This window comes from Neolamprologus multifasciatus, chromosome 23 (assembly GCF_963576455.1).
Source record: "Neolamprologus multifasciatus chromosome 23, fNeoMul1.2, whole genome shotgun sequence".
NCBI lineage: Eukaryota > Metazoa > Chordata > Actinopteri > Cichliformes > Cichlidae > Neolamprologus > Neolamprologus multifasciatus.
In genome coordinates this window covers 28,762,969-28,778,140 of record NC_140460.1, presented here as the reverse complement: position 1 = coordinate 28,778,140, position 15,172 = coordinate 28,762,969, and the positions used below count along the sequence as shown (strand labels likewise).

Sequence of the window (15,172 nt, the reverse complement as noted above, 5' to 3'; positions counted from 1 at the left end):
TGGAAACTGAAGAGTCAGTCTGAGAGCGTGACGCTGAAAGCATGCTAACTGTACTCTGTGCTTATTAGTCTCACCTCCTTGGCACTTTTTTTCCTCCCTGAGTTTGAGAACCATTAAAAATGGGATTTTACAAAAGTCAAGGTGCAGGACTTAAAAATATGTAACATTTCATCTGAATTGTAAGATCCTGACTAATGAGTCTGTGCAAAAACTGAGTGTAGCAATCCCAGCAGATCAGCTGATCTCCATGCCAACTCACATCAACCAATGGATCGGGTCCCTTCTACTGTACGGCTTGCTATTTAAGCTGCTTTGCAACCCACTTCTATCCCTGTACTTTTCTGCATTCGCAACTCCATCTATTTCGATAAGATTCCCAAACCACTGGCAGAAATGATAAATGGACTAGCTCTTATATAGTGCTTTTGTACTCTACTTAAACAATCAAAAGCTTTTATACAACATGCCTCATTCACAAATTAACACTCATTCACACAGTTACTTTTTGTAATACCTAAGTGCTGTCTATCTAACTTTCACACACATTCACTCGACCATGAACGCTTCGGAGAGCAACTTAGGGTTCAGTATTTTCTGCAAGGCATGCAGACTGGAGGCTGGAGCAAGCAGAGCGCAAACCACTAACTTTCAAACTAGGAGATAACCTGTTCTACCGCCTGAGCTACGGCCACCTCATAAACTAAGAGAGCAGATCCTGAACATGACAGAGCCTCCACCGTGTTCTACAGATCGGTATAGATACGCACTCTAGTACCTCTCCCCTGACCTACTCTGTACATTTTGACAACAACATTCCTAAAATTTCAACTTTGGATTTATCACTGTAAAACACAACAACAAACAAAGTCTGGCTCCAATCAAGAAATGATGATACTTAAAATATCAGCAAATATCTGTTTTATGTTGACTTAAAAACACACATTTTCAGGGTGAATCTTCATGAGGGTCAGCAATGTCATGTCTGATGTCAGTGAGGTAGCAGAATAGAGTCAATACCTTCAATTATAAATGCCCGCAGATAAAAATAAGAATCTTCTGCCTAAAACGATCCTTACTGAAATGCTGTCTGTTTTCAGGCTCTCTGTTCCATCCACAGTGAAGCAGTTTGTGTGTTCCTGACGCCAGACAGGGGCATTAGATTAGTGGGGTGTGAAGCATCTTCACTGGCATCCTTCTCGGCCTCCAAAAGCCTCATTGAGACTTCCTGACCCTCTTTTCAGCAGCGTGGTTTTATTATTTTAAATCTCTGTCACTTTCTCAATGAGACAGAGAAATGCCTGCTTGGACACATTAGCACTGGGGAGATAGGAGATTTGGACCAGCCTAAATCCACTTAGTCCTGTGGAGAGTTTTTGTGCGAGTGCCATCTATTCTGCTTCCTGGCTTCAACTCAGTCGCTCCTCTTATCTTGTGAGTTTAAGCTGCTTTTTGCATTTTAACACACACACACACACACACACACACACACACACACACACACAATATCAACTACTTGCTCATGTGTGTACCCCCATTTAGAACAAGTGAGTGAAACAAGGGCTGAAAAAAAGATACTCAAGAAGCATCATCTAGTAAACTCAGTCACAACATGTCAAACTAGAGAGTCACACACACTCCAGTGGAAGGAAAAGGCATTCCCAGTATCGTGTGCTGTCTAATGACTGTCAAAAAAAAAGACATACTTGGAACTATTAGAAAACACTGACTTCTGCTGAATTTGTTGCTCTCATTTTTCTTGATTTTGAAAATAGTTTCTAAAATCTGCCAACTGTGATGGGTTTATTGTTAAAAAAGACTAGTAATCGGGAAAAAAAGCCTCAATGACAACAAAAATACATTGATTGAACAAGTGAAACCTGCTTAAAAAGTGTAGCAGCAGAAAACAGTGTTACCAATCACTACAGGTTCTCTATGCCATATCAGATTAACGTTACTGGACTCTGAAGCATAAAAAAGGACCCCAACTCAAAGGATGAACTAGTGTCTACACATAACAGACAACGTAGTAAAAAGAAAATAACTAAGTTGTCAGTTTGTTACTAGCAGCCTGCCACAAAAACACATTATTTGTTCCCATTTCTTTAGATGAATCTATGAAAATGCCAAAGACTACACAGTGTGAGCCAGGCATGAAATAGTATTTTGCAACAACAAAGTGATCCCATCGAGCTATTAGCTGAAAACTTGCCATATCTCAACATGGTGTTGTTAAAAAAAAAGATGAACAGTATCTGAAAATCATGTCGAAAATCAACATTCCCTTTAAGACAGAAGGGAAAGAAAAGGAACACACATAAAGAAAGCTCTTAAAACATGTGGTTATCCCAACTGGGCTTTCATCAAATCAGCAAAGATGCACGGGAAAGAAGGTCAGACATCAACTAGGGAAAAACAGAAGGACAAACAGGACAACACTGTCATCCCTTATGTAAAAGGTTTATCAGAGAAACTGAGGAGAGTCTTCTCCAAGCACAACATCCAAGTGTACTTCAGACCCAGCAACACACTCAGTCAAAAACTGGTTCATCCCAAACTACACAAGGTAGTATATGCTGTGCAGTGCAGCCAGGAATGATCAGACATTTACATCGGAGAAACCAAACAGCCACTTCATAAATGCACGGCACAACATAGAAGGGCCACCTCGACAGGACAAGACTCAGCTGTACGTAGGCATCTAAAGGACAAAGGTCATTCTTTCAACGATACCAATGTTCACATTTTGGACAGAGAAGACAGATGGTTTCAAAGAGGAGTAAAAGAAGCATCTATGTTCACTGTGAACGACCATCTTTGAACAGAGGGGTGGTCTACAGCACCGTCTGCCATCTATAATCCAGTTTTGAAGAAACTTAAAGAAGTCCAGTTGCTTTTCTTTTCAACCTTAGAACATTCATAACATTCATAGAAAAACAAACAGTGGAATCCTATCAGTCATGGATTGACCTCCCCAGAGCCCAGACCTCAAGATTATTGAAGCAGTGTGGGATCATGTTGACAGAGAACAGAACAAAAGGCAGAAACATCCAAAGAAGAGCTTTGAATGTCCTTCAAGAAGCCTGGAGAACTATTCCTGAAGACGACTTAAAGACATGACAAGAAAGCTGCCTAAGAGAGTTCAGACTGTGCTGAAGAGTAAAGGTGGTCACACCAAATATTCACTTCCAAGCTCATTAGAATTGTACAAACGCTGTTTTTGTCTTATATACTGTATTTCCATATATATTTGCACATTTCAGTACATCAGTTCACCCTTTTCCCCCATTTTCCTAGCAAAATGAGGTGGCTCAAGACTTTTTGCACTACTGTAATTCGCTAAGCGGACATAAAATGGTACTTTCTTTGTATTTCAGTTTTCACTGTGTCCTTTCAGGTTTCTCTCAAAAAAGCAACAAGCATGCGTAATTTGCTACCTGGAAAGGTAGCAATTGGGAGGTAAACTGCTCACCTAAGGATGGAAAAATGAACGAGTGATAAATGAGTAGTGCCGTTGATTTAATGTGACCATTTCACAACGAGGACAAAAAGGCAGTGAAATGACTCACTAAAACTTTCAAATGCATTGACATGACATGAAAAACACCCTTAAAAGCAGCCTACTACAATTTAAACTTTGTGCTTCCAGCTGATTAATGATACAGAAATACAAATTGAGGCCAGTAAATGAAGGTTTAAAATTGCAGCAGCATTTCAGTCATCCTTTCTCAAAAAAAAAGGTTAAGAAAGATTTTTTTTTTTTTTTTTTACAAAACAAGGAAGTACAAAATGTGAATCTTCTACCTGTGTTAAATGTGCCTGCGTTTATTTACCTTGCGCACTAAATGTGGATGGGAGTGACTGGAGCAGGGATACGTTAATGAAGGTATTAATGTATCAAACTGGACTTGCCACTTATATAGGCTCGATATAGTGGGGCTGTCATGAGAAAGTTGAAGGCAGCAGCTGTGTTTAACTGTAATAAATCACTCACAGTCTTGTACTTGACTATATACTCCACAATGGGCATGCCTCCGTCGTCCTGCTTGACCAGCCCCAGCCTGTAGGCCCTGCCCATGTCCCTCTGCCCGTGGACTGCTGGCGGACTCGGCTCTCCTGAGGAAGACATGAGGAGATGTAAAACAATGTCTTTGTGTGTGTGTGTGTGTGTGTGTTGGAATGTGCATTCCCAAGGAGGGGGGCAGGTGGCAACGTGACATATGAGATAAGGATGCAGTACAAGGAGAAAGAAGGTTTAAAGCTGAATTAAATTCATATTACAAGGTAACTCCCATTGCCTGGCTATAATTAATGTTGACTCCAGGTTTTTATTATTCACTGTATTTTGCTAATTGGGTCTTCTTTCTAACATTCATTCTCAGAAGCTGCACTGCTGTATATTATTAAGGATGAAAACACTTTTCCTGTGGCCTTGCCTGGATTTACTGCAATCCCGCCGTGCCAGATTGCTAGAATAAATAAAATGCTTACCGTAAACCCCTGCAGTGCATAATTTTTAATGCAGCAGTTTTACATCAAGACACAAATTTGACAGGATCTATTTCCAAGCCCAAATAATCTGAATTCATATCAGAGAAACAGGAGCAGGAAGCCGTCTCTGATAGAAACATGGCAAGGCTGCAGAGGATTGCAAATAGGCTTCATTTCACTAAGGTGCTGGTGCCTTGAATAGATTCCTGAAGAATGTTTGCATTCCAGTCACGTGGCTTTATTATGATCTATAGTTTCCACAGATGTTTTATTTCATCTGTATTTTCTAATCCTAACAGCTGATATATGCCAGTAGCTAACAATTAACCCAGTATAACTGCTATCAAACTGTTATATATTAATAATATATTATTTCATTCCATACGTTGTGGTCAGAAATGTACATATACTCCTCATGGGCATGAATGTCATGGTATATTTGGACTTTTAATGTCCTCTTTGAAGTGTTCTTTTTCCAGGGTAGAGTGATTGTACAGCATACATCTTTAATAACTTACTAACTGGGTGTGCTGTACACGTTTGTTTTTGGGGGGAATTTTCTAGCAAGTTGTACTTCAACAAGATGCTTTTTGTAGCCATCAACAAGTCTCTGGTGTAATTCTTGCTGGAAATTTGACCACTCATGCCCATGACCAGTGGATGTAACTGACCACATATGCATACGTCACTGATTCAGATTTGAATAAGTAAGCGGACTTACGGATGGGTAAGGTCTGGAAGGTTTCCGTGTGGCTGAAGTCGCCCTGGCCCTTTCCGTTGACAGCTGCCACTTGAACCTCGTATGTTGTGTTGGGCTCCAGTCCTGTCAGCACAACTGTGGCTGCAGAGACACAGGAACAGACATCGTGTCACCTGGAAGCAAGTGGTGACCATCCATCATGCCGATAGCAAAGCAAGTCATTAAGAAAGGGAGCTGGTTATTTTTCAGAGGGTTTCCAGTGTCATTGGAAGACAAGGAAAAAAGGGGAAATGGCAGCCTGCTGCCTGCTGTTTAGACCTCTCCAACTAGTATCCACCTGTAGGCTCCTGTGCCTATATGACTTCCCCAATTTATTTGCAGGAAGTGTAGATCCCAAACTTTAATAGCTATATTCTGCTGCTAATAAATTATTCAAAATCTCACTTGTCTGACTGAAATATGTTCAATGCTTTATTGACCTGTTAAAGCTAACTAGTTTAGACAGTTACGCCTACAATTACAGGTTGGCAAAGCAGGCTTTTATAATAGAGAGAGTTGGTGGGAATAATGGTGCACACTTTTAAAAATTGTGGACTTTTTTTTTCAAAGGAAGGTATTACACACTCTTGAGCACATGAATCCCAAACACTTCCAGAGACTTCCTGTACAGAAGGTAACTGATGATAACTCCCTCCCCACTACCAAGAACTACCTGGCATTCATCTTTTGTTATTGTTGTTGTTTTCACTGACACTATTAATAGGAACTCTGAACTAATGTAATTGCCAGCCAGTGGTTGGTAGTGAAACATGGGCTCTTGCTGTTGTCCCATATTTTCTCATAATCCTATTTCAACCTCTTCATTTTTGCTCCAGATTGCTTTGCTGTAGCGGATACCGAGTAGCAAGCTGAAGGGAATTTCTTGCAAGGATTTTTATATTTCCCCCTGATGAGCCACAATCACAATGTATTTCCAACATATCATGTAGGCGCAATAAAGTTTGGACTTCCCTGCTGGTTCTTTTCTCTCTGTTTTGTTCTAGAAGGGTCAACATAATAGCTGTTTGCACTTTTTTAATGGTGGTGGCCATTGATGAATTCATACTTCTGACAATTTACTGTATGTACATTTACAGCTGGACCAATCACCGTAACACTCAGGTCTCTCAAGGTTAGCTGAAACAAGAGACCTTAAGATTGAGTTGTATGAAGTAATAATAATAACAACAACGGATAGGATTTATATAGCGCTTTTCAAGGCACCCAAAGCACTTTACAATGCCACTATTCATTCACTCTCACATTCACACACTGTTGGAGGCAAGCTACAGATGTAGCCACAGCTGCCCTGGGGAGACTGACAGAAGCGAGGCTGTCATATTGCGCCATCAGCCCCTCTGGCCAACACCAGTAGGGTAAAGTGTCTTGCCCAAGGACACAACAACCAGGACAGAGAGCCCGAGGATCGAACCGGTGACCTTCCGGTTACAGATACGCTTCCCAACCCCCTGAGCCACAGTCGCCCCAAGTACAGTAGATAATAGATCCTGAAGCACAGACATAGGAAAAAAGGAGGGCGCAATCAACCGTTCAAAGAGTTAATAGAAGTATGAAAAAGTTTCTGCAGTCCAGAAGCATCTACATTAAGAATGGCATTAATTAGACTAGTACTGATACTGCAGTTTTCTGGCCTTACTGAGCAGTCATAGAACTTTTTAACGCTATAAACTACATGCAAAGTCACGTTTGAAAGCCTTTTAAAGTGTCTGTGTGGTTCAGCATCTTGCCCAAGGACTCTTTGACATGAAGACTAGAAAAGCCAGGAATTAAACCCCGACATTATGAAACTTCTACCACCATACTTACAACCGTTTAAATTAATCTATTGCACTTGTTTTTTTCTTTATATTGACTTAAATGCATTATTAGTGTTTAGTCTGTGAAATATAGAGAGCTAGATGCATGCAATGAAAGTTAGATTTTCTATCTATCTTAGGTCATTTGTTCCAAGACTAAAAGCTTTAACTGTGGTTCTAAAATATAAGGGAGCAACCGCTTGACTCTGCTAAATGATCAATAATGAAAAACATAAGAAGATTTAGAAACTCACCTTCAACAAAGTCATAGCAAACCGTGTGGTGGAAGAGTACATGTGCCTCTGACTCTAATGAAACCGCAGTAAAATATCAGATAGAATATTAATACGATAGTAACTCGGAGAATTGTGCAATGCGTCACATTCGTACTGTAAATTACATCTAATATTGAAGAAAACAGGCAATCTCATTATCAGACCACATTACAGATTCCTATTTAAATTCTACAGTCACTCGAGCCCATTTGCATAACCATCACAACTCAAAAAATCTGGGAGAGAGTGTGTAGTGTAATGAGCTTTAGTGAAAGTTGTTGTTTTTGTTAGTCTGCACAAATTAAATACTTGAATGGTAATAGGTGCTTTTGCAGTTCTTTAGTCCTGGAACTGAAAACAAATTCTGCAATTTGCAGCCGTGCTAGGTTCATTCCAGGCTTTAAGCGGACATTTCAATTTGGGCAGAAGCATTCAAATGAAACGAGGCCAGGCGTCTCATTATATGGAAGGGTTTATTGTGTAAGGATTTTCTGCTGAGGTTATCTGAAATGGCTTCTATGATTATATGACGCCACTTGGTGTGGCTTGTAATTAGTCTTGCTCACTTTAATTTTTCTGCTTTTGCATACAGAGCTAAATTTATCTATAATAAATTGACAATCTTGTGCATTGTTCCTTTGTTCTTCTACACTATCTGCTTATATGTGCCTATATGTGATGTATGTATTTTTTTAAGTTCACTGCTAAAGTGCTACTTTCTATTTAGTATTCACCTCACTGCATCTCCATACTGTAATTGACTCTGAAATGAGGGGATATTAGTGATAAGCCCTTCAGGTTTGTCAGGCCCGCTTATCACCCGACCATTCGTCCTCTGGCTTTCATTTTCCATCCATCCATCTATCCATCCATCCTTCACCTCATGGTGTACTTTTCACCAACAGGCTCAGAAATCAATTTGCAGTCATAAAGCATAGGAAGAGGAGGAATGCGATCTTTCAGCTCAGACAGATTCTGGTGCTCTCCCCATGACGTGTTTGAGTTTCGTTATGACCCAACAACATCTCAGAGCCAAGGCTTTGAAGGAGCACATGGCAGCTCATGCAATACGGTGGAAACTTGGAGACCATATTGGATTTGGTGTTAGTTGGTGTATGTGAGGTAGACAGAGAGAAATATTGATTTAAGCTAGATAGGATAATCTGGTGTGTTGAAGCATAATCTTCGCAGTCTGATAACTAAGTTTGAAACTGTGAACAGAAGGAGTCATTTCTATCTTCAAGTTCATGTGCTTTATCAAAGTGGAACTGGTAAATAGCAGTAATTACTTAACGGTCAACAGTATATAATCTATGTGAATGTTTTTCATGTATTTAATGTGGGAAAAGAAAAGAAACAGCTTTCTTTATATTCAACCGAGTTTGAGGAGGTCATTTAATTATTTGAGTTTATTGATTAGTTTATCGACTAGATTAAGTTGACAATGCTTTCACAGTAAATTATTTACATTTCTGTTTTTTAATGTATTATTTAGATAATTTAATATTTATGTACTCATCTTTAAAACAGTGAGAATAACTTAACTGTTGTGTGGATCCCTCATATTTACTCACTGACTCTATATAAAAGACCCTGAGTCCTTTAATTATTTGTGAAGTCTGGATTTGAAGTATCAACCTGAGCTTGATTGGTTACATTGTAACCCAGGTTCTCTGAGGGGAGAGAATATCGTGCCACTCTATTTATTCTACATCTATGGCACTTGAGAGACGTTGACACAGTAATTCCAAAACATACATGTAGGTGTTGGATTTAGACATAAAGCACTTTCATAGAAATAAACTCCGGCCTCTAGTGTAAAGTGTGTGAAGACTAGAAAGGTGGTATATAAATCCCATTCTACTTCATCACCTTCCATGGTTCCTGTTACTTCGTTTAGAAGTACCGTATTTTCCGCACTATAAGGCGCACTTAAAATCCTTTAATTTTCTCAAAAATCGGCAGTGCACCTTATAATCTGGTACACCTTATCTATGAATTCTGGCTATGTTTACTGACCTCAAACCGATTTTATGTGGTGCACGGCGCTCAAAAATCTGCCAAAAAATGTTTTAGTAGGACTTTGCTAAGTTACAAAGCCTGATGGATTGTCTGAGCGTTATAGCTACCATAGTCAGGAGCCTCGCGGCTCATAGTAATCTGGGTCCATTTAATAAAATGATCAGTGTTGCTGCTTTATCAGGTGTAACAATTAAGTTTAACATCCAGGCATCCATGAAAACAGAATTTATTAAATTTAACGGAGTTAGAAGTTAGCAGGAAGTTAGCAGAAAGTTAGCTCGCTAGTTAGCTAAAGATGATATAGCATGTTCTGATTGAGCGGTTTCTGGGCAAAAATAAAACGTACAGCTCTGCTATCACTTCCAACATGAATGAAGACAGAAAACTACACAGCAGTGACGTTTGTAGGGTTACTGAAGTTGGACTAGCTGGTATATAATGCTGTGCTAGTGATCTCTAGTGACACAGCTATGTTAGCATACCAAAGCATAACACAGTGAACCTGGAGAATGAACGCTAACTTTTTTCCACTTGATAAAAGTTCCCGATTTTTTTTTTTGTTGACAAATGCAATCGCATTGAAAATTGCTATAAATGGACCAAACTTAAGTAGGGGAGAACAACTGAGCCACAATATAAGGTTAGTCATTAATGTAAAATAAGATAACCTTTATTAGTCCCACATGTGGGAAATTTGTTTTGTTACAGCAGAAAATGGATAGTGCAAAGCTACATAGCAACTGTTGTTCCAGTGTTTATAGAGCAGCTACCAGAGAATCAAACATTAATGAATCAATGGTACGGAAGTGGAGGAAGCAAGAGGAATGAGTTGAGTAAAGTTTGACTTATCTGACTGTTTTGTTTTGTTTAATGCACTTTATAATCCGGTGCGCCTTATGTATGAAAACAGACCCGTTTGTCGACAGTGCGCCTTATAATCCCATGCGCCTTATGGTCCGAAAAGTACGGTTAAACAGCATGCTAACATGTTAGTAATCTGCTGTATAGCAGATGCTCCTTCATAATCAGTTCTATACGAGACACAACTGTGATTGCCAAAATGATCATCAAGGTCTGTCAAATAAGACATGAAACAACCAACTATGACTACAAATTTCTTAGGAATGTCTTTACGTAGGTTGTAAATTAAGTAAGAATTGGGTTTACTTAATGATGGACTTCAGTGCAGTCAGATAACCCTTTCAAATCAGGATTTTTTATTCCATAAAGAAATTATAGAAAACTGAAAAATGCAAAAAAACACATGAAACCTGAAAAATAAGAAAGCATTTTACACATCATTAGACTGTAGAAAACTCTTATAGGCTTATAGGCTTATAGTGAAAATATGAGTAAGAATCAGTTGTTGACAGTGTTTTCAACTTGCTGGTATATTCTGGGAAAAAATCTTGAGATTTCCATAAAATAAGCTGAGAATGTAAATAGATTCATGCTTTTTCATTGATCTGATAAAATTCAACCTGCCTGAGCCATAGAATAGAAATGGGTATGGAAAAGAGTTGAAGAGGGCTTTTAGCAGACTTCACAATAACAATATGTAATGGGGTCAAACTTAACAGCGGATAAATGTTTCTCCCATTTCACTCAGTCAGTGTATATTACAGCGATTTTTAGGGAAGGTAACTGGCATGAAAAAAAGAAAAAAAAGCGAAAGCTGTGGATAAAAATAAAGTTTACACTTACTCTGGACACTGTGTGACTTGACATCCCTCCAGTCCTGTGAGCCCACCTCCTTGTACTGGACCAGATAGTAGTTGATGGGAACGCCTCCATGAGAGTCTGGCTTCATAAATGTTACGGTCGCTAGGCGCTGGGAGACAGCTGACAGACGAACTGAGTATGGATTCGATGGCGCAACTGGAAACACAAAAAATAAAGGCATGACACAAACAAGCAGACAATTTCCATGTAGTTATTTTCCTTTGCAATCGTGTTGTTTTGCTATGAAATAAGCCTTGTCTAATCCACTTGCATGGTGTCAGAAACAGAATCCTGTTTCAAAAACTTAGGAATGAATTCAAAACAACCTTTTCCTTTGCCTTATGCACTGACCGTGTGGAGAAAGGAAAAGACTGAGTAAGGCTGAAAGCACCAGATATAACCTTTAATGTTTCAGTTGTCATGCATCAACATCATTCATCATGCAACTATTATTTAGGAGTAAATCAGCGAATACTTGATGAGGAATTATAACTACAAACATAGATCTAAACACGGTAAGATAAGATAAGATAAGATAACCTTTATTAGTCCCACACGTGGGAAATTTGTTTTGTCACAGCAGGAAGTGGACAGCGCAAAAGTTATATAGCAAAAATTGGAATACAATAAGAATAAAATACTGTACACAACTGTACAGAATAGAATAGAATAAAATAAAATACTATATACAGTAGAATAAACAGAATAAAATATACAATAGATCTATAATAATAATAATAATCTATAAAAATAGAATACAAATGCTTAATACAACTGAGTAAAAATACAACTTTGTCAGATAAAGAGTATTGCACTTAGTGTTATTGCACATGTGTGGATGTGTTTGATCAGTTGGAGTCTTTGTTGTGGAGTCTGACAGCAGTGGGGAGGAAAGACCTGCAAAATCTCTCCGTCCCACACCGTGGGTGCCGCAGCCACTGAAGGAGCTGCTCAGTGCTGTCAGAATTTCCTGTATGGGGTGGGAGATGTTGTCCAACAGGGATGAAAGCTTAGCCACCATTCTCCTGTCACTCACCACCTCCACTGGGTCCAGAGGGCATCCTAGAACAGAGCTGGGCCTTCTGGTCAGCCTGTTCAGTCTCTTCCTGTCCCCAGCAGAGATGCTGCCAACCCAGCAGACCACACCGTAAAAGATAGCTGAGGCCACCACAGAGTCATAGAAGGTCTTCAGGAGTGGGCCCTCCACTCCAAACGACCTGAGTCTCCGCAGCAGGTACAGTCTGCTCTGCCCTTTCCTGTAGAGGGCTTCAGAATTATGAGTCCAATCCAGTTTGTTGTTCAGATGAACACCAAGGTACCTGTAGCAGTCCACAGCCTCAATGTCCATACCTTGGATGTTCAGTGGTTGCAGTGGAGGATGTTTGTGCCTGCGGAAGTCTACGACCAGCTCCTTGGTTTTACTGGTGTTGATGTGGAGGTAGTTCAGCTGGCACCAGTCCACAAAGTCTTGGGTCAGTCCTCTGTACACCTTGTCGTCCCCATCAGTGATGAGGCCGACTATTGCAGAGTCATCAGAGAACTTCTGCAGGAAGCACTGGGTGGAGGTTTGCAGTGTAGATGGTGAAGAGGAACGGAGCCAGAACCGTTCCCTGTGGGGCCCCGTACTGCAGACGACCCTGTCTGACACACAGCCCTGAGTTTTCACATACTGTGGTCGGTTGGTGAGGTAGTCCAAAGTCCAGGTAGTGAGGTGATGGTCCACTCCAGAGTTCTCCAGCTTGTCCTTCAGGACCGAGGGAAGAATAGTGTCGAAGGCACTGGAGAAATCAAAGAACATGATTCTCACAGTGCTTCCAGCCGTCTCCAGGTGAGCGAGGGAACAATGTAGGAGGTGAATGACGCCATCATCCACTCCAATGCCAGGCTGGTAGGCAAACTGAAGTGGATCCAGTGATGAGCTCACCAGGTGCCGAAGCTGAGCCAGGACCAGCCGCTCCAGGGTCTTCATCGCCAACGTTTTTTTTGCTGAAGCTGGTTCTACATCTTCTGCCTGTAGCTGTCCTTCCCATTCCTTATCAGTCCCCTCAGCTCTCTCGGCACCCTTTTCAACTCCTTTTTGTCTTTGGATTTGAAGGCCCTCCTCTTCTGCTTGAGGACAGCTTTAATTTTGGGGGTAATCCAAGGTTTGTTGTTGGAGAAACACCTGGTAGGTATGGTGTTATCCACACAGAAATTAATATAGTCAGTAATGCATGTAGTAAGGCTGTCGATGTCCTCTCTGTGGTCGTCACAGATCACTTCCCACACAGTCGACTCAAAACAATCCTTAACAGCCTCCTCGCTCTCCTCCGACCATCTCTGTACTGTGCGGGTGGCTGTTGGCTCCCTGCGCACTAAGGGCTCATACACAGGGACAAGGTGTACCAGGTTGTGGTCAGATCTGCCCAGGAGAGGGAGAGGTGATGAACTGTATGCCTCTTCTGCATTGGCATCCAGTCTTCTATTGTCTCTGGTTGGGCATGTCACATACTGGGTGAAGGTGGGCAGTGTGGAGTCCAGTGAGACATGATTAAAGTCCCCTGATATTATGAGACGGGCTCTCGGAGATTGTGTTTGCAGTCTGCTGACCACAGAGTGGAGAGAGTCACAGGCTGCATCCGCGTTGGCCGAGGGGGGGCATACGCTGTGCCCAGCCACATTATTAATGAAGGAAAGAAAACAAACTATAAAGCATTTAAAGTGTTTATACATTATGCAGGCAATACATCCCATTGTTGGTGGGATATTTCAGTCTAGAACAAAGAGCCAGAAAGACTGACTGATTGACTGACTAAGATTTCCACTCCCATCAGCTGATGAGAAGCAAGCACCAGCTGATGGCACCACTGATACCCTTCTACACATCCTACTACCCAAGCTACTGAATTTGCTCCTAGCTTTTCAAGCAGCTTTGCAACCCACCTCCACAAAAGCTCATTGTTTTCATGCTGTGTGTGAATGATCAGCCATTCATGTCATTCATACCAGCTCTGACCTGTGCTGCAATGTAGTGGGGGAGGGAATTCTTGTGTTGGAGGGTGCACACAGCAGATACTGCAGAAGGATAAAAAAAGTCTTCTAGCGTGATTAATTTGACTAATGTGAAAACAAATGGGAGGACCTCAGAGTACAGAGGCAATTGTCTTAATATTTATGGACCTAACTTTGACATTTACACAGCAATAACCAACTACACTGAATGTATTTTTGATCAAAGATAAATGGCACAGTTCCACCATAATAAAACTAAAGACAGACATTGTAAAAGATTATTTTTCTATATTTGGTAAGCTTTCAAGGGTTATTTAGGAGAGATGTAATAATTCAGCTTATACAACGCCTGAGAGGAGCCTGTGTACTTTAATTTTACGTGAAAAGATAGGACATTAAAAACATAACATTTCTATTCATGCAGATTAAAAGTGCAGGAGCTGTGTTAGTCTTTTCTTTTAGCTGGAACAGTCAGGAACAGAATCTATTCTGCGCAGGATGAGGATAGATATATTAAGAAATGGTCACAATGTCAGGTTTCTGTAAGTATTTTCTATTGTACTTCATTTCTTTGCTAGTTTTCCCTCCTTTGTGTCACCCATATTTAGTGTGCAACACCTTAGCCTTCCTTGATTCCTAGTTTGTTTAATTGCTTGAGTTCTGCTTTTTTAAAAAAAAAATCCAGTTCCATATTTTTTTTGTCTGTTTATATAGACACTGTGTTTTGCCTGCGTGCCGCTCCACCTGTCTCCCTGTGCATGACCACTACCTCATTGTGGGTTAAATATTTGGATTATTGGACTATAAATCCGTTCTCCTGCTGTTGCCTCCAAGACTGTTATAGAACTGGGTGGCAATAAGCAGTTTTAGCACGTGTCCATCTTTGTTCTCCTTGATATCAAGCTCACTGCAATAAATGCTTCTGCATAAGACCTCTGAATATATTTCCTGCACAAATAAACCTTGACTCTAAAAACTTCCTGACATCACTGCCATATTACCCTAGCCCACTCTAGACTCTAGCAATTTAATAGACAGCAACTTATTTTATTTTCAGGTAAGTTGCCACATCACTTGACTGCATCACTTGTCCTTGGATATGTTTTTGATGTGACTCA

The 15,172-nt window shown here is 40.4% G+C and overlaps 1 protein-coding gene across 3 annotated transcripts in view; it reads right to left on the bottom strand.

Annotated features, from left to right (window-relative positions):
• ncam2a (neural cell adhesion molecule 2a) overlaps positions 1-15,172 on the bottom strand; it is a 401,748-nt gene that overhangs the window by 45,373 nt on the left and 341,203 nt on the right. For all 3 annotated transcript variants that reach the window (XM_085152561.1, XM_085152559.1, XM_085152560.1), the window contains exons 12-14: positions 11,046-11,219; positions 5,210-5,329; positions 3,992-4,113 (exon numbers count right to left, since the gene is read on the bottom strand). In XM_085152561.1, coding sequence (XP_085008687.1) covers positions 3,992-4,113; positions 5,210-5,329; positions 11,046-11,219 — 416 coding nt within the window. The remainder of the gene's footprint in view (positions 1-3,991; positions 4,114-5,209; positions 5,330-11,045; positions 11,220-15,172) is intronic.